The sequence below is a fragment of the Ctenocephalides felis genome, unplaced genomic scaffold, assembly GCF_003426905.1.
Source record: "Ctenocephalides felis isolate EL2017-DRISC unplaced genomic scaffold, ASM342690v1 CF-g0.4_SCAFFOLD_01492, whole genome shotgun sequence".
NCBI lineage: Eukaryota > Metazoa > Arthropoda > Insecta > Siphonaptera > Pulicidae > Ctenocephalides > Ctenocephalides felis.
The window spans coordinates 10,534,116-10,554,924 of NW_020537646.1; the positions used below are offsets into that span (position 1 = coordinate 10,534,116).

The 20,809-nt window shown below is 28.8% G+C and overlaps 1 protein-coding gene across 3 annotated transcripts; it reads right to left on the reverse strand.

The window, feature by feature from the left end:
• Positions 1-17: 17 nt before the first annotated feature.
• On the reverse strand, positions 18-18,525 carry LOC113369904 (pyruvate carboxylase, mitochondrial-like). 3 transcript variants are annotated; one of them, XM_026610522.1, is made up of 23 exons: positions 18,286-18,525; positions 13,770-13,993; positions 7,350-7,486; positions 6,794-6,913; positions 6,592-6,728; positions 6,163-6,257; positions 5,667-6,067; positions 5,392-5,601; positions 5,099-5,325; positions 4,935-5,032; positions 4,769-4,853; positions 4,103-4,150; positions 2,702-2,951; positions 2,253-2,602; positions 2,116-2,173; positions 1,833-2,047; positions 1,373-1,583; positions 1,096-1,302; positions 918-1,026; positions 728-853; positions 492-653; positions 324-399; positions 18-248 (listed from the first exon to the last, which is right to left on the reverse strand). In XM_026610522.1, the coding sequence occupies exons 2-23, from the start codon at positions 13,860-13,862 to the stop codon at positions 76-78; spliced, it is 3,588 nt and encodes a 1,195-aa protein (XP_026466307.1). In that variant the 5' UTR covers positions 13,863-13,993; positions 18,286-18,525; the 3' UTR covers positions 18-75. The 3 variants fall into 3 exon arrangements, with proteins under 3 accessions (XP_026466307.1, XP_026466306.1, XP_026466308.1); XM_026610521.1 differs by having other exon boundaries at positions 13,770-13,996; XM_026610523.1 differs by lacking the exon at positions 4,103-4,150 and having other exon boundaries at positions 13,770-13,996.
• Positions 18,526-20,809: the final 2,284 nt, after the last annotated feature.

The window sequence follows — 20,809 nt, forward strand, 5'->3', positions numbered from 1 at the left end:
TTTCATAAATATCATTCATAATTAACAACTATTTAACTATTCCTAACTAAATAATATTTCACATCATTTATACACTCATTCAATTGTCATCAAAAGGTCATCTCCTTCCAATTTCATGCCCTTTTCAATTTCTATTTCCTTAATTTTTCCAGCAATTGGGGCTTGTACTATCATTTCCATTTTCATAGCTGATAAAACAACTAATGGCGCACCTTTTTCCACAGTATCTCCAACTTGAACTCGAATATCTGTTAAAAATTTAGAGTAAAATTTTATTATCTATTCGGCTTAGGTGATCTAAAATCTGTGGTTAAAGGATTTACCAATTACAGCACCAGGCATTGGAGCACCAACTTGGTTTTTGTTTCCTTTTGCTGCTTTGGGATGCACATGCATTACCTGTTTATAAAATTACATTATTTAATATAAGATATGTCATAATCAAGATAGCATATATTGCGAGTGCATAGCTTGGGGCATTTATTAATTACCTTGACAGCTTCTTTATCTCTAATGAGGACTGATCTCATTTGACCATTCATTTCAAAGAATACTTCTCGTTCTCCACTTGGAGTTAAATCTTCTGCCATAGCTAATGTTTTAATTCCTAAAGTCTTTCCCTTTTCAATTTGAACATCAAACTCCTCACCAACCTGCATAATCATTTATTTGCAGCTTATAATTGATAAAAATGTATTAAATGTAATTTGTATTTTACTGAATTTACCTTTGGGCCTGTTAAAAATATTCTTGTATCTAATTTATCGACGGATCCATACTCATCTCTGAATTGTAAGAAATCGTTGGTGACTTCTGGATACAGGGCTGCTGACATAACATCACGATCAGTAACCTGTAATATTTTATTAAATGATTAGTTTACTGATTCAACAATAAAAAGCAATTTATTTTCTTACATCAGGAAAACTCTCTTGTAAATCAGTCTTCAATTTCTTAAAATCAAAATCTGGTAAAAATTCACCAGGACGTCCTTCAACTCTTGGCATGTCCTTCAGGACTCGAGATCTATTAAGAAAATACTTATTAGCAATATTGTATTAATAAAGAAATTATGTTTCGTTTCGTGTGATGTACCTAAATGGCTCAGGGAAACCTCCATGAGGGGTACCAATGGATCCTTGCAAGAATTCAACCACTGATTTAGGGAATGATAGATCTTCTGCTTTTTCCATTACTTGTTGAGCATTCAATTTATTCTGTACCATGAATTGAGCTAAGTCACCAACAACTTTAGATGAAGGTGTTACCTTAATTATGTCTCCTAGAAGAAGATTAGCTTCTCTGAAAAGATAATGAAAAATGTTAAACGTTTTATATTTTATCTTCAATTAAAATGAAAAGTTTAACAAACCTGTATGCTTTTTTCACATCTTCAAAGAATTCACCTAAACCTAATGAATATGCTTGGAACTGTAAGTTTGTATATTGACCTCCAGGAATTTCATTCAAATATACGTCAGCATTTCCACTTTTCATTGTCGTGGTGCATTCGAAAGGCGCATATAACGTCCGCGTCTGCTCCCAATATGCAGAATACCCAGATATATCATTTAGTTGTAGTCCTTTAAATATAAATTGATTAAAGGTAACAATAATCAATGAAAGTCTTCCACAAAATGTTAAAACCCTTTTTGCAAAATAAACAGTGTCTTTGTTAAGTTACAATCACAAGTTTAAGAAATAATTTGAAAAAGAATTCTTATTTTTAACTCATATTTTAAGAAAAAACAGTTTATCATTAATTGTTTTGCAAACATTAAAGAAAAATAGTTCAACTAGACGCACTGAACTGTTTCAAAATCAAATGTTACCTGTATCCAATTTGGTTCCTTGTAAACTGGCTACAACTGCACCCATACTCGGTTGACTAGTCATACCAGACATGCTGTCGACAGCTACATCAACTACATCAGCACCTGCTTCTGCGCAAGCCAACATGGAAGCGACTCCTGCTCCAGAAGTATCGTGGGTATGAATGTGAATTGGAACATGGGGATGCTTGTCTCGAATAGCTGTTATTAACATCCTATTGAAACAAAGAAGTTTATTTATGTGGAACAGTTCATATTATAAATAAAAAAATATTTATCTTACTTAGCAGCTTTTGGTTTCAAAAGTCCGGCCATATCCTTAATAGCTAAGACGTGCGTACCTAGAAATAATAACAACATAAAATCGCAAGAGTACAAATAAAACCATGATCGTTTCAATTAAACTAATCATTTTCTCACCAGCCTTGACGAGTTCGTCAGCTAAATCTGTGTAATATTTCAAATTGTACTTCGTTCTGGTGGGGTCACTGACATCACCAGTGTAAGAAATAGCCGCCTCGACAACACCTCCAGCTCTACCAGCTGCTTCCATTCCAAGAATTAAATTAGGCAAGTAATTTAGGGAATCGAAAACTCGGAAGATATCCATTCCACATTCCACTGCTAACTCGCAAAATTTGAATACAACGTTATCAGGATAATTTGTGTAACCTACAGCATTGGCGCCTCGAAGCAACATTTGGAATGGGATGTTGGGGATTTGCTTACGCATGTCTTCCAAACGCTCCCAGGGGCATTCGTGTAAGAATCTGGTAAAGGATTAAACATTATTTACACACAAGCATTTCAAGAAGAAATTAGTATAAATTTAGCTCGTCGATTTTCAAATGTACCAGTATTTTTATTACCTAAGGGCTACATCAAAAGTGGCTCCTCCCCAATTTTCTAAGGAATACAAATTATTGAATTTGTGTGCGACAAATGGAGAAATTTTCAAAAGATCGTGAGTTCTAACACGTGTTGCCAGCAAAGATTGGTGAGCGTCACGGAAAGTGGTGTCCATCAACATAAGTCCCTTGTTGGCACGCACCGCCTTCGCAAATGCACTTGGTCCTTCTTTTTTGAGAATTTCTCGCATGCCTTTTGGTGGATCAGTCACTAAATAATACACAAAAGATAAATATTTTTTATTGCCCAAATAAAGTTGTGATAAACTCTCAACATGTTATTAGATTATATAAAATTCTATATAATTTATATACAATGTAAGTAAAGTTTTGCCATTCAAATGTTAATCACATTAAACCATTATTTGTTCCCTTATATATTTTATAGTTATTTCTCACTTTGAAAATTTATTTTCTAGAAATTTCTAATTATTATTTTCTCAGATACATAATTCATCGATTAAGCTGTTTAAGATAGTTCAGAATTAAAGAAAATTATAAAGATATATAATAAAGTTATAAATGGGTAGTACATCTATAGTGCAGTTATTCTAGTAATTAAGTGATAAAGACTAATATAATTATCAAAATATTAATATGTTGATGTCTACAAACTACTATGCAGGAAGTAAAGTAAAATTCTAATAACAAACATGCCCATGTGCATAGTAAGATAATTAAAATAAAGTCCGGCATTCAATTACTACGAGAAAACCTTAAAACTTACTTCAGGCGAATTGAAACATTCCAGATAATAGTTATTCCCAGAACTGTCTAAAATGTGCTATAAAAATATATAAAAAATAACTGATTTGTAAATTGGAAGAATGAAAAAATATACATCCTCACAGAGGTTAGTAAATTTCAAACCAAATATCAATCAGCCTAAAAATCTAATTTATGAAATTAGATTTTTAGGCTGATTATTTTTATTATGAAAGTACATTTAGATAACTTTTCAATTAAATTTTAAAATGTTTAATTTATCAATAAGATAAAACTAGTATTTATAAAATTTTGCCACCTGCAATTCATAATTATTTAAACCACGGTGATTTAAACACTTGCTGGTAAGAATATTTGAAGCTTCATCTTCAAAAGTAATGAAATTTCAAATTTTGTCGAATTTTTTTACAAGTTTTAAATTTAAAAATAAACATTAAAGTATTTATTGTTAGTAATCATGAAAATTTTAATACCATGCCCTTACAAATTCAACTTTGAATGACCGTTGTTATTATAAAAAAAATGAACCAATAAGTTCATGTGCATGCCCCCTTTTGAAACATTTAAATTTAGAGTTAGTCCATAATATAATAATTTTTTCCCTTACAAATGACATAAATAAAACTAGTACAATACCTGATCCTTCACCAGATTCCTCACGTTCAAGAGCTTCCTTAGATAAATCTGCGAACGAAATCAAGTTTCTATTCTAAATAACACAAAAGCAAGCAACACGATTTTTCTTATTAGTGCGAAGTATTTTGTATGTTTTGGCGTACTTTAATCAAATAATATTATTGCTAATAAAATATGTGTCAGAGATGTGGTGAGAGTAATATATTGATTAAAATATGTATTTATGAAAATACATCTCTCCAAATAAGTTTAGAAAATTGAAGGCGTAGAAAGTGTATAGGTAAACTATAAAAATTATGTGACTTATATAAAAGCAGATAGGTAAATTAAAAAGTGCGCAAGAAAATAAATTTATAGTGTTAAATATAGATATACATATATACCTATTAAACTTAAGATAGTAGTAAATTATTTTATGTATAAAATAAGATGTTTTTTTTTGTAAGTATAGCATTTCAAAATATTCATTACTTAGTTTAGAGTGTATTAATGTTTATTATTTCTGTTAGTACTTTTTCAACTTTTCACTTCCCAAACGTCCACAAAGACCCTCTCACCAAATCTTGTTATTGCTCACTACGAAAAGTTAATTAAGACACACACAAAATAATGAAATCTTGAAGAAAAAAAATTAGTCATGCCATATATAAATGTGTTAGCTCTTACTCAATGGGAATTCTGGAACATGCGGTTTTATTTCTGCCGGTTTCAGTTTTGTAGCTAAAGGTGTTGTTGGTCCATTTACTAATACCTGAAAAATCAAATCACTTGTATTATTAAATATTGAATAATGGCATTTGAGTAACATAGCGCGTATTGTGAAAATACATACCTGACCAACATAATTCAATAGTTTCTGAGCTCTGTTTTTAGAAGTCTGGAATTGGAACAGCTGTGGATTTTCGTCAATAAAGTATGTATCGACAGCTCCTGTAAAATAAAACTGGTTGAAAATTGTTTCAAACTTTAAAGAAATCAATAATCGCTTGTTATTACCATTGATAAATTTCTGATTTTCTAAAACGTTTAATAAGAATGGAATATTTGTTTTGACACCACGAATTCTAAATTCTCTCAAAGCTCTGGTCATTTTGGCACAAGAAGACTGGAGGTCACTTGCACTTGAGATTACTTTTACAAGAAGTGAATCGTAATAGGGCGAGATGATGGCTCCGGCAAAAGCTGATGCGCTGTCCAGACGAATGCCCATACCTTCGCCAGACCTGAAGTTTAAAAAAAAATTGCGTAAGTTATTTAATAAACTGCATAAATCAGCAAAAGTAACTGACCTAAATACTTCGATTCTACCAGTGCTTGGCTGAAAGTTGTTAGCAGGATCTTCTGTAGTTACACGGCATTGAATAGCGTATCCTCTTGGTTTGATTTTTTCTTGTGAATAACCCAATTCCGGTAAAGTCATGCCTTCGGCCACTCGAATTTGCGATTGTACCAAATCAATGCCCGTTATTTCTTCTGTGACGGTATGCTCTACTTGCAATCTTTAAAGAAGATAAAGATAATGTAACGTGTTATATAAATTCCAATAGAGTTTTAACTAAATTACCTGGCATTTACTTCGATAAAGTAAAAGTTTTCCTTATCATCGGCTAAAAATTCAACGGTACCAGCATTTTCATATCCAACGTGTCTTGCCAATTTAACAGCACAGGCAGTCATTCGATCTCTGAGAGACTGAGACAAGTGTGGAGCAGGAGCAATTTCAACTACTTTCTGATGCCGCCTTTGAACAGAGCAATCACGTTCGTATAAATGTACTATATTACCCTGTTTATCACCCAACAATTGCACCTCAATGTGTCTTGGCCTTTCGATAAACTTTTCGATAAACATGGATCCATCGCCGAAAGCTGCTTTTGCTTCTGAAGATGCACGTTCGAAAGATTCGACCACTTCATCCATGTTACGAACAACTCTCATACCGCGACCTCCTCCACCGTAAGCTGCCTGTAGTAAACGTTTTATAATTGAAAAAAAATTGAAATATTTATAATCAATTTAGTATGTATATATTTTTTGAAATAATAAAATCAAAATAATACTTTAAATATGACAGGAAGACCATGTTTCAAGCAAAAGTCCATCGCTTCATCTGTAGTAGTGACTGGTCCATCAGTTCCTGGTACTATTGGAACCTCTGCAAAATGAAAAATTAAATGTTTAGAGATAGAGAACAATGCTTGACATCACACAAAATCAATAAAGTTATTTCATCACGATCGTTTTGTCTTACACTTGTTGGTCTTCCACATGTCTATTTTAATCACATGTGTTCTTCTAAGAAAACACAATTTATGCAATTGGTGTAAAATATCAAAACAAAAAATCTAGTATTCCTCATCAATCTGGCATCTCAATAGTTCATGTTAAAACGATTGCAATGTAGGTCTACTACTCCCATGAACCAAAAATAACTAAATATCAGATTGCCAATACTGATATTAGTGACTCAATATTAATTGTGAAAGAACCTGCTTCAATTGCTGCCTGTCTGGCGGCGACTTTGTCACCCATCTGCTGCACAACATAAGGAGTTGGACCAATAAACCGTATTCCTGCGTCAATGACTGCTTGGGCAAAATCTGATCGTTCAGATAGGAAACCATATCTACAATATAATGAAAAGAAATCAATCAATATTTTCGTGGCAAATGGGAGAATATATATACATACCCAGGGTGAATTGCATCCACATCATTTTCTTTGGCTATTCTTATAATTTCTGGTATGTTTAAATATGCCTCTACTGGTGGTAAACCGCGGCCAACCATGTAGGACTCGTCTGCCTTTTGCCTAGCATGGGAAATGTTTGTTATAATATATGCTTAATTGTAGTTTGACTTATTTTTTTGTAACTATGGACAATTTCTTAAATTTTATACTTACAATGAATATTTTTATGACCATCATAATCATTTGTATTTAATTAAAAATCGAGTTTTTATGTTATTCAATATTAATTTATGTTTTACTTGTCTTCCAATGGTATATTATATCAAAGTTCTTATCTAGATCATAATAATAATGGAAAATACAAAATACATATATGATATGTCTATGCCGCACTACAATAACATATTTATAAGTAGGTCATGTAATACTCTTGATATCTAAAAAATAATCCTGATATCTTATAAGTAATAAACAAGATTTTTGTATCAAAGATAGATTGTCTGGATAAGCCATTAGGCACAAAATGCAAATTATATAAAAAAGCATATAATATTACCTGTGCATATGCATTTTGTCTTGTTCGCTGTATATAGCAACAGATTTAATTCCTAATTCGTTACATGCTCGGAAAACTCGAATAGCTATTTCTCCTCTATTGGCTACCATCACACTCCGAATAGGTCGATATTCCACCTATAATAAAAATATAATTTTATTTTTTATTAAAATCTGTATATATATATATACTTGTTATAAATTATCTAAAATATATAATTTGCAAATTACTATCAAGTATTGGATGCAATATGAAAACTAGTGGTGTATGGCATCGTGCCTTATGGCAAATTGCTGGAACTTTCCGACCCGTAACGAAATGTTCCAGGAATATTAAATGTGTTCAAATAGATTAGTTAATATAATATACTGTATACATTGTCTAATATTTATAAGAATTATATAAGCTGAATTAAAAAGTTATAATTATTTACAGTATATAAGTGATCTTTAAAACTTTAGCCAGAATCCAAATTAAAATCTGAATTATTTTCGATATAGTAAAAAATATAAACGACATAGAAAAAAAAACTACTAGTAATAGTAATAGTAATTCAAATTAACCTAAATGCAAATTCTACCGATAAGAATATTAGATTATTCAAAATAATACATATAAAAACCATATGACTGAATTAGTAAAATTAATAAAATATTTGATAAAAGTTGGTATTATAATTCAAAAGTTGAAATGACTTCCTTTTGCAATGTAGTGCTATAATTGCATTTTCTTAATATATATAAAAAAATCTTTTTTGTACAGCAATTCCAACTAACAATAAGAGTTCTGTAAGCTGTTGTGATGATACTTCTCCTCAACTTCTTTGTATTTTTTAAATAAGCAACTACGTAGACGTCCATAGTTATTTATTTAATTTAAATTGAAAAGCAGTCAACGACTTCTTCAGCACTATAGTGTTTCTAAAATAGATATGCTAACACTTTTTTTTAACTAAAATCTCTCAATCAGAACCCAGAGATTTATAAAATTTTGTGTGACCTCAACATTACTATAATACTTGACCTCAACATTACTATTTTTAAGAAGAACCACGTAGTTGTGCATAATTGTTTGAAAAAACAGCCAAAATGAGTTTCTTCCGCAATCTGGTAGGTTACTGTAATAAGTATGCTGAAAGAACATTTTTTCTAATAGCAGTCAGTTCTAAGAATTGTATAAGCTATTTTCTCCTTGACACCGCTTTTTTTTAAGAAGTGATTATTTTCTAATTACTAAGGGGGCTCTTTACTCTTACTCTTATTACTCTAAGAACTTAGGGGGGTCCATTAATTACGTGAGGCTTTAAGGGAAAGGGAGGGTTTAACAAAAAATTACAAAAAATCACGAGGGAGGAGGGGTCTAGTAAGATATTTGTATTAAGATACGTGTATTTATTTTTTACCTAAATTTTCAAAAACAAGAACGAAGAAAGTAACGACTTTTACGTAAATTTGAATAAAATTTTACTTAACTGAAAATACACGTGATATTTGGTGGGGAAGGAAGGGTAATTTTAAATATCACGACGTATCTCGAAGGGGGAGGAGGGTTCCAAAATTCTCCAAAATATCGATCACGTGGTTAATGGACGACCCCTTATGCAATGTCCGGAAAGGCAATTTGTACTTGGAAATAGCAAAAAAATTGTGTAAATCATCGGGAAGTACCGATGTATAATAATATCATCATAACAATTTTGACTCATAATAACTGATTACATTTTTAAAATAAGATTAAATGCTCATATCTTTAATTGTACGTAAACATACGTGTATTGCGTAGTTTCATGAGTAGAAAAGTTATTCATTGATGTAATCACTGACAACGGGAAGAATAATCTATCAACACTCAAAGTTAACCCAATTTTATCACATTTATTGATAGAAATGAATTGATGTAACGCAAAAAAAACGGAATTAAAGTTTAAAGTTCGTTTGCTTATCAACAAGAGTAAGAAATCAAATTCTTTTTGTCGCGATTTGTGCGCCAATAAAATCTAGAGTAGATTATGTAAGATTATGTTTGTAAAGCAAGTTGTAAGATTTTTCCTTAATTCGTTTTTTTTAATACATTTAATTGCAAAATTCATAAAAATAAGAAAAATGCATAATCTGAATTGGCAACTATAGACGGATTACGATAATTAAAGGTCAAGAGATCAAATGAGGTGTGTGCAGTAATTCATTCCAAAGAATTATGATATGCAGATTAAAATTCTTTTCCACTACGAAATTTTCTATATAAAGTAATCAGAGACAATATCCCAAATAAGATATAGAATTGAACCAAGAATAGAAATTGAATGCAAAAAAAAATTATTATACTCTTACGTTAAAAATTCAAATAAAATTATGAATTTAAACTTAAACATGTCCATTAATCACGTGAGGTTTTTAGGGGTTTGACAAAAAACACGAAATATCACGTGGGGGGGGAAGTATAGTAAGATTTCCAAAAAATTACAATTTTTCATCGAAACTAAAAATGCACGTGATGTTTGGTCGGGGGGGAGATAATTTTGAATACCACAAAGTTTCAACAAGGGGGAGGGGGGATCCAAAAATTCTTAAAAAATCGATCACGTGATTAATGGACGCCCCTAATTAGTATGAAATAATTTATAAATTTATTATGGCTTAAGCAATTAATTTAATTTTAAATTAATTGACGAAATTCATTAAAATCAAATTAAATCTATAAAATACTCTTAACAAAAATTTAACAAAATATGATAAATCAGAAAAACACGAAAATACAATGTCAATAATTTAATCAATTATTTCTTAAAATATTATATGTTGCAATAATTAGTTATCAAAATTGAGCAATAAACAAATTGCAATTTCAAAATCAATTATTGATAAAATTCGATTATAATAGACTAATCAGCTAATTAAAAAATAAAAATGTTTGGGGACAAATAGATATATTTTATAAATACATCTTGAGTTTATCAAAAAGACGTTGACCTATCACACACCCACTTTGGATTTTGATTCGGACATTGCAAAATTTTATCTTCGATTTATATTTACGTAAAAAACGAACCTTGGCCAGACGTTTCAGGAAAATATCATCATTATTCGGAATTTAGAAGTGAATAAAACACGTTAATCTAATCTATTGTACAAAGGTTGCTTTATAGTAATGTAGATCCTATAAAAACATTTACAGGCAGTGTCACTGACACGGCGAAGATCCAAAATTTAATTCGTAGTCCTTGCTCCGAAAAGAAGGTCAAAGTAATTGGTAATAAACGATTATATATTATTTGGATTATAGCAATATATACGTAGCCTAATGCTTATGAAATAATTTGTAATAATTTTTTTTCTTCAAATTTGAATTTAATATACTCGTATAGCAATATGTGGTTCCTATTGAAAATAAGCCCATCTTGGGCACTCCGGTGTGAAATGGAAAATGCGAAACCTTATGAAATAAGAGAAAATAAGAGTTTAACTCAGCTCACGAACCTGCATTAGGCATTCATTATTATTATTATATGTTTTCAAGTGAAATAACTTTTCCCCGACGTTACTATACCAAATTAAAAATCCTTACTATTAGAGAAATTTTACTATTAAAAAATATCACATAGAGATAGGCCAACCGTTGGTTTACCACCACGTAGTTCAGAAAAATCACAGCAGCTGTTGGATTAAAAATCACGATAACCATGTTCAAAATTTTGAAAATATGTAGTATTTTTTTAAAACAATAAAACAACAAACACTCAGGTATCTAAAATCAATAAAATTCGATAAGGAAAATGATTCGATATCATTTAAACCATCATCAAATCAAAAGAGTTTATGGCGCAATTAATGGAAAATTCGGCCCAATTCAATGCTAATTGATAATTGCCCAATTTCAATTGACACAACTTTTGTTAAAATATTTTTCGTGAAGTGATTGATTTGTTTTATATGTTCAATTTTTCTATATTTGAAATACAGAAAAATTGTTATTAATGCAAAATAATCCATAGCAATTCAAAATCCACATTCGCATTTGGATAGTACCATGATACTGTAATATTTATTGGCACATTAACTTATATTAACTCTGATTATTATTATTCATAAAACAATAAGTTAATTAGTTGAATTCAATTATTAACACATAGTTAATTTTTTAAAGAAATAGAAATGGCATATCTGTAGAATAAATGTCCTCTAAAAAGACACTTTATATACAGATCAAGAAAACACTTGAGAAAGAAAAAAATATATACCAGATATAGAAAAATATCAAATAAAGATAGGCCAACCGTTGGGTTACCACCGTTGGGTATTTGAGAAAAATGACAGTAGCTTATGGAACATTTATGTTATGATAGCTGTTGGATTAAAAATAATGATAACCATGTTTACTTAAAATTTTGAAAATATGTAGTATTTTTTTAACCAATAAAACAACTATTACTCAGCTATCTAAAATCAATAAAATTCGATAAGGACAATAATTCGATATCATTTAAAGTTTAAACTATTATCAAATCAAAGGCGTTATAGCGCAATTGATGGAAAATTCGGCTCAATTCAATGCTAATTGATAATTGCCCAATTTTAATTGGAACAACTTTTGTTAAAATATTTTTCATGAAGTGATTGATTTTTTCATATGCTCAATCTTTCAAAATTTCATTCTTCACACAAAGTTATTTTTTTTAAAAAAGTAGAAATGACATATCTGTAGAATAAATGTCTTCTAAAAAGACACTTTATATATGGATCAGAAAAACACTTATGAAAATGAAAAAGTAAAAAAATATACCATGGTATATATATTTCGATAGGCAGATATATTTCGATATATAGGATAATTAGGTAAGAAATAATACATAATAAATATATGTAATTTATTTACTTATATTGAATAGATGAAGACAGAGATGTAGAGTATATTCACATTGGAGAATTTTTATCAAAGCCATGAAAATTTAGCAAATATAGTCTCAAAGGATAATAAAATATTCTGATCGACTATCATGGAATTAGAACAAATATTAAGTATATGAAGATTGACAATAACACATTTGAATATATATTATTATTAATGCCCAAGCAATGATGTGTGTGATATTTTATTTATCAAGGAATACAGTATATTTTTAAACTGCATTCTTAATAAATAATACGCAATGATTGATAACGACACGCAGTATAATTACTGAAGTATTGAGTGTGTGCCAAGGACAGAAAAAGTTTTTTTTATTGCAAACTACTTATTTCTAATGAATGCACATGGTATAATATTAGCTAAGGTGATTGTGCTTCATTGTCGTTGTTAAGTTTTTAAACCAACTGATTTGTTCTAATTATGTGATAACGTAAATAAATCAATTGTGATCTTTACAACTTGTTTACATTTGCAATGCTTTTCATTAATAAAGCAAGCTCAATATGTTCTTTAAACTTGACATCATTTACTTGTATCATAATATTTACAGCAATCAGAATTCAGTATCATAAGTGATGACTTCTTATTGACTTGGTTTTATAGGTGGCTACCCAACGGTTGGCCTCTTTTTAGTTGAATTTATTACTACTTTAGTAATACTATACTTTTACTTGGAAACGTACTGCTGTCTATATTTTCAAATAAAAACTGTTATTACTACTGCTTGATATCACTTCTGATTGATAGCCCATAATCTAACCACTAATTCACAGGAGAACGCATCAAATATTGCGACAAAATTTGTGATAAAAATCAAGATTTCATTTTAATTTAGTACTTCATTAATCATATATTAACTTTATCATATATTAACTAAATATATTGAGTTTACTTTAAGTACTTAATATGTCTCTTTTAAAATTCATAGAAAAAAATATACACAAAAGTACAGCCAAATTCAGAAAAAAGCGTATTTTCATGTAACATATGTATAGTTGTATAGTTACTATAGTAACTATAAGTTTTTTTTATTAAAAGTTTTTAAGAAAGCAAATTTAAAAATATAACGATTAAACATACCTATCTGATGTGATAGTATTATAAATTACAAAAGAATTTAATTATCATAATTTTATGATTTTTTGCAATCATGAAATTATATTCAAATACACAATTATTATTAGCGAGACGATTATTTGTTTGTTTTGTAGTTATCATTCAGACCGAAGACAAATATTTTGATAAATTCTCAAAGAATAAATAATACTGACATGATTCAAAATAAGCAACGAACTCATTCAGAAATTATATTGTTAATTTTAATAAATAATAATATATGACAAAACAATAAATGTTATATAAAATAATGCATATAAGATATAACAATCATTTCAGAAGAATGATAAATGCGTTTTGCAAAAAAATTGATCAAAAGTACTAACATAAGTGCAAAAACATCAAATGGTGGATGGTAAAAAATGTATTCGCAAAAATAAAAAAAATGGTTATACTTACATTTTTGGAATAATAATAATTCTGCGAAAGGCTCCAAATTCGTATCCTCCTCGTGGTTTCACGAATATTAAACACTTTACCGCACATCGCCATATTGACTTATTTGTATAAATAAACTATTTATGATAAAAATGTAAAAATAATACTATAGTTATGTAAAATTCGATAAAATATCACATAGAGCTTGCTAGAGTAGTTAGAAATTCGGGCAGCAATTCAGGCAGCTTCTGAAACAAAATCCAAGAGGTAATAAATTTATTTGTCCTAGAACTATACTTACTAAAATTAAGATTTCTTACAGATTAGATATCTTCAAACGTGATTTCATACAAATAAATACATATCACACATTACAACTAATGAATAATCTTAATAGTAAATATTTATTATAAAATTACGTCTTAATTGAATTTGTACTATTGCTTTATGCGCCGCAAGATGGAATATAAATACTTTACTACAACGCAATTAAAATTTATTAATAATATAATTTGTTGAAATTAAAAATGATTTCAACAAATATATTGAAACACAAAGATGCATTTACAACAATGTGTATTTACTTCAATGAATTTCAGCCCTCAAACATGTTCACAAAACTAGAATGAAACAGGTTTCTTAGCATTCGAGAAACTAATCAAATTCTTCCATTAATCTAATGTTTTCTTTAATTCCGATCAGAAGTAATTTTTCAGGTAATTTCAAGTACTGCATGTAAAAAAAATGTATAGTCTTAAAATGTTTATTTTGAAAAGTGTGATAATTTATTAACATACGTTTGAGTGGAAATATTTAAAATACTATCATATTTAAAATTAATATTCAAAGCTTTACCGCGCTAAAAATGCATATTTTTAATAATTATAAACATGATTAAATGAATTTAAAAAACACTAGCAATACAATTAATTTATTTTATATTCAATGGAATTTAATCAATATGAAGCTGAACAGTGCATCAACAAATCAGAATTAATACAATAAAGATTACGTATGGTCAAATGTATTTAAACAATTTCTCAACACTACAAATAACAATGAAGTCAAAATAAACTTTAAAAAACATATAGTATTATAATAGATGCAATGGAAAACAGCATTTTTTATTTTTATACATACACTACTAAAATTCATTTAACTTGTTTCACCAAATCTATTAAATTAAGGACATATACTACTGCAGGAAATAACTTATGAGGTTGGAAACTCTCACTTACTTGGGCAAAGAAATTAAAAACTTAAGTCAAAAAAACTAAGCAAAAGCAAAATAGTAACTACTTTAATGCCATCATTTATAAATTTTGTTTTTTTTTAATCCGGATATGTTTGTATTTTTTTTCTACTTGAGACGTGATTTTGATTCCACTTTCTTTAACAGTTTACTCCTATAATCAAAAACTAGTAAGGCGACATATTTCTATGTATATAGAGCTACTGGTGGACGCAATATTTGTTTTTCTTAATCAGACATGACCCTTGGCATTGTTGACCCCAGTTGGCGCATTTATATCGTAATGATTTACGATAAACTTTTAAAAATATGCTTCTTATACGAGATGTAAGAACATTTCTGCACTAAACATGCAGTATGTAATTATCAATAACAACAAAAAGTAAACTAATAGTAAAAATAGGCAGAGATATAAGGTATTTTTCATATAATTGATCAGAGATCAGGATCCTATAAACAAGTGTGATGATTTTACCTAACTAACTTTGTTGGTCTTATAAATTGGAACCCAAACAGTTTTCCTACCTTCATGTGATGAATTTTATTATTACAATCTCTGAAATACTGATGATTTTTGGGTATTGATGCAACGATGCTGGGCAAATGCTATTTTTACATGGAAACATATGGCTATCTATATTTCCAAGTAAAAACCGATGTCACTACCGCTTGACACCAGGCTGCCTTAGGAGCATACCAAATCTGGAACCTTTGATTATTTAGCTTTAACCACTAACCCACGGGAAAAACCATATATGTAATAATATTTCAGATGGTGAAAGATATAGATATATACAAAAGCTAAGTTTTTTATTAGAAGCATTAGAAAGAACAAAAATGTCTTTAATAGACCTCCATAACTTTCGGGTACCAGTTTGATACTTTTTCAATGAATGTAAATACAAAACTAAGAATTATAATATAATCAACAAAAAACCAAAACTTTCAGCATACACCTATAACTCTTACCAATTACAACATTTAGTGAATAGAAAATTTAATTTTTGGTGTATGTATTTTAAAAAATTAATTTCAACACAAAGGTTCTTGGAAAAGAAGATTTCCCAGACCCCAAAAAATACAAATAATCATGAATGAAAGAGGAGCATCAGTTCCTGCAAATCAAAATCATAAACGATACCAGATATCCAGAAATATGCGTGTGGATGATAATGGATAGAATAAAATATGTTGTTTTCAAAATTAAACAATCAATTATGAGTGGTAAATTTTATTTATGGCATCTAATACGTTGCCAAAGAAAGTGAAATGACGTCCGTTGGTCATCAGAATCGTTCTGTATATTCATAGTATGGGATCAAAGTCTAGAAGTGCACGACTGTTTAATATTCAAAAGCCAAGGTACCTAACTTATGTAGCGTCATTTAAAATTAAAATTCAAAATATTGCAATAAACAAATTCTAAATCGAGGTTTAGACAAGTTATGGAAAATTATTAAGACCAATATAACATATTAACAAAGGTAAATATAAAAAGACAATATGATTTAAATTCATTATTGGCCAAGTTCCAAAAAATATCTGCGCAATATATTATATGCGAAAGGAAATGATAAATTAGTTACTACATATTAAAATATATAGGCGTGACATTTTTATTGATAGGTTGCATTGCCTATTTTCTTGGGAAAGAATTGTTTTGTACATTGTTAAATAAAATATAGTATTTATGTTAATATACCAGTCAATTGGTCAGAATCCTTCTGGATGTTTCCATTCCAAAAGGACGAGAACTTTATATTTTCTTTGTCATTTTTTTTATTGTATTTGTAAGATATCTACCAAGTATGGTTACAAATTAAATGATGATATAAAAAATATTTCAATTATAAAAATGTATAATTATGATATTTATATTATATATGTAATGAAAACCATGCACCTGGCGTGACTAAGCCTCATTGACTTTTGATGGAACAATAGTTGAATCTTCATTATATTTTACATTATAGTGTAGTTTATCATGTAATTTTGAAAATAAATCTGTTATTTCTGCAATCACTACAAAAAAGTGTAATAAACTTCTACTTATCAGCAATACAATATATGTATTACCATTAGTATAGGTCATTTAGACCTCCTGGAATAATAACTTAATATTGTAAATAAAAATTGCTTCTTATCAAAAAAAAATGCTAATTTCAATTATATCAAAAAACTCATTTTTTTGTCATAATTGTTAATAATTTCAATTCTTGTTTCAAAATAAATTATGTAAAAAAAGTAAACAAGATCTGGAGATACAGATATATTTTAGGCGAGACGACAATAAAATTCTCAGACGGCGTATTCAAATGACTTCTATAAAAAAAACGGTTCAAAGCTCAATAAAATAAATTTTCATTGCATCACCCACATATAGCATAATAAAGGTTTTAGAACAAATTTTATGCATGCATTCAAATAAATAATGTAAAATTGGATAACAATGATATATAATGGTATATAAGTGAAGTATGAAATACCTGTTTCTTAAAATAAATGTTCAAATATAAGTTTTTGTAATATTGTAAAAAATATTGTTAGAACCCGATATTCTGTATAATCTTTTATTCCAAACAATGCCGGGCACTTATGTCTGGCTGAGATATAAAAATTTTATAATATAAAAGAAACAGCATTTTGCCTTCATGGCAAGTGCTCACCTCAAGGAAGAGGAAATGCTAAAAAGTTCGGACGTTATTTTTTGCATTTGAAATTTAAGAATTCATTGTTAAAATTCAAAAATTATATTGGATGCTATACATTCAACCACGCTTCAACCATTATATAAATAATGCCAATAGTAAAGTGCTCATATTTACTAATTATTGTACCAGAAAAATAGTTATATTGTTGCAAAATAAATTGAACGCTGATGAATTAAATCGATGAATTATATAATCAAATTATGGTGATGATCATTTTGATAATTATGATTCATTTAATTAAAAATTACAGTAATTTACATTAATATTTTTACCAATACATATTTTTCTAGGAAATAGAGTAAATTGTGCAAGTTTAACATAATTTTGTGGTAGTTTGTAGTATTTCTTATAATGTAGTTATTCAAATTATTATTAGTCAAATCTACAAATCGAAGAATTCAGAATAGACTATATACTGTTAAATACAACTTCATAATAGTCGATTAATTCAAAATATGTAAATATCAAGCAAGTATCACCTGAATTTATAAACTGTGTTGTGGTTATACTTATTGTCAATTTATATGAAATCAATAATGTCAAATGAATAATAACACAACGCCATCCTACTCACCTATGATATATCACAATTCTTCACGTTCGATATAAAATTAACATATTTTATTAAAGATATGTACTCAGTTTATCATAACCTTAATTCCGAAACGATACACTTCACCACCCACAACAAACTAATAGAGACTGCGCTGCATGCTGACAAAACCGATACGAATGTAACTCCGGTCGCAAAATAGACGACATGGAATCAAGTTTGATAAACGAAAATAAACACCATGCTCCACCTTCCGAGATAAATGACAGTTGGAATCCAATAAGAAAAGTTGTCTTAGACTGGTTTTTGAGAATTTTAATTCGTTAAAATGGTTTGTGACAAAATATCAGGCAAATAGTTGTGACATCTCTGCTTAAAAGATATAATAAAACCTGAGTTGTTAATATTGTAAGAGTAGAGAATTGTTAATGCAATTCGAATCCAATGGGAGAAGTTTAATGAACTGAAGATTCTAATAAGATTCTGGTTTGATAATTAATTTGATAATTACCTAGATGCAATAGAATCTACCGTGGGTGACCAACTTAGTTTACTTGCAATTAGTATCAAAGCTTAACTGTCCAAAATTATTTATGAAATATGATTTCAGTATCAAGTTAATATTTTTTAAGTTGTCAGACCATGGTATGACGAGTTTTCTGAATTGTGGAGCGACTAGGGCGGATGCTGAGCACGTCATTAAGGAGTGCAAAAATGGGAATAGGGTCTCTTTTCTTTAAAGCTTTTAATCTCTGCTTAAAAGATATAATAAAACCTGAAGTGGTTAATAGTAAAAGAGTAGATAATTGTTAATCCAACTGGAAACAATGGGAAGAGTTTAATGACTGGTGATGATTTCAAAATTCTAATAATATTCTGATTTGATAATTAAACCGATATATGCGATAGTATCTACCGTGGGTGACCAACTTGGTTAATTTGCAATTAGTATCGAAGATTAATGGTCAAAATATTTATGCAATATGATTTCGGTATCAAGTTAATATTTTTTAAGGTATCAGACCATGGTATGACGAGTTTACTGAATGTCGATCGTTTTTTTTCTACAATATGTAGACTATTTTTAACCATGAATACACTCCGTTTCACCTGAGTAGATTGGGGATAAATAATACCAATTCTAATTGATATTGCTTGGGTGGAGTGACTAAGGCGGATGCTGAGCACGTCATTATGAAATGCAAAAAAATGGGGAAGAATAAAGAATTATAGATGAAGATGGTAAGGCAAAAAATCTCCTCCCAACCAATAATTTTGTACACATTGATATTACAAAGTAATGTATCTATGATGCACTATATTAATACAAAAAAGGATATGTGATGCACAATATAATTATAATTTTTTTTGATTGATAATATATAATATATATATATAATATATAATATAACAATCAAAAAAAAATTTTAATATAATTCGTATATGAATAATGTACGTGTAACAACAATAAACAATAAAAAACAGCAGAAACAGACATTATCAGAAATGTAATATAATAATCTAACGAGGTTGGTTGGTTATTGGAAAGCAATCACCGATTAATTCTGGCCTAAAATTCGAAATTTGGTGTGTAACGTACACGTTTGCAGTAATAAGTCAAAAACATAATTTACATCAAATTACAGAAATAAAGTGAATGAAAAAAATTATAGGAATCTTCATTATCATATACATAGATTTATGTTATTTATATTTTATATCTTTATTATCTATGTACAAATCTTTTTATTACTTATTGTTATTTGTACTTAGCGCCCTTACTATTAGTTTTATATTGTTGGCAATAGTCATGACATTTCAGACACGTGAACTTCAAATTCAAAAATGTCAGTGCATCAAATTGTTAACCTATAAATTTATGACTTTTTTGCAAATTTAATAGCTTATAATAATAATATTTAAGTTAATTTTCGAAAACTTGTGCAAAAATAGTATTTCAAATTTATTTATTTTCGATGTATGGATGTAAATAAATCACAGTGGCCAAACGTCAAATATTTCATATAAATTTTAAAATATCTAAATTGCACAAAGTATATCCATTAACAATATTTATTACAATATGAAGATTATTTGTTATTTTTGAAGGCCTCTTTAAAATCTGTTAATCACAATGTACAAAAATTTAGCACTTGCTTTTAAATTATTAAATAGAAATAGTTTTTTTATAAGCCGGGCTTTGTAGTACAAATATTACAACAAATTCGTATTAATTATTTTTATAAACGCGATACATTAGCATCTAGTTCTTCAAAAAAAATATAAAAATTATGAGCGTGGGAAAAGTCAATATAATTATTTCTTCAACAAAAATCAAAAATAGATTTACAAAATTAGCTGCTGTGTTAGGATTAACATTAGCATTATGCAATTCTCCCGATATGACTGGTAAAATCTGTATTTTATTTTGTAATATTGTACTAATCACGAAATATGAATGTTGTCCAATAATATTCACAGCTCCAAAATTATTAAAAAGCTGCACAACAAGGAAATATGACGGAGCTAATTTCTTATTAAAAGA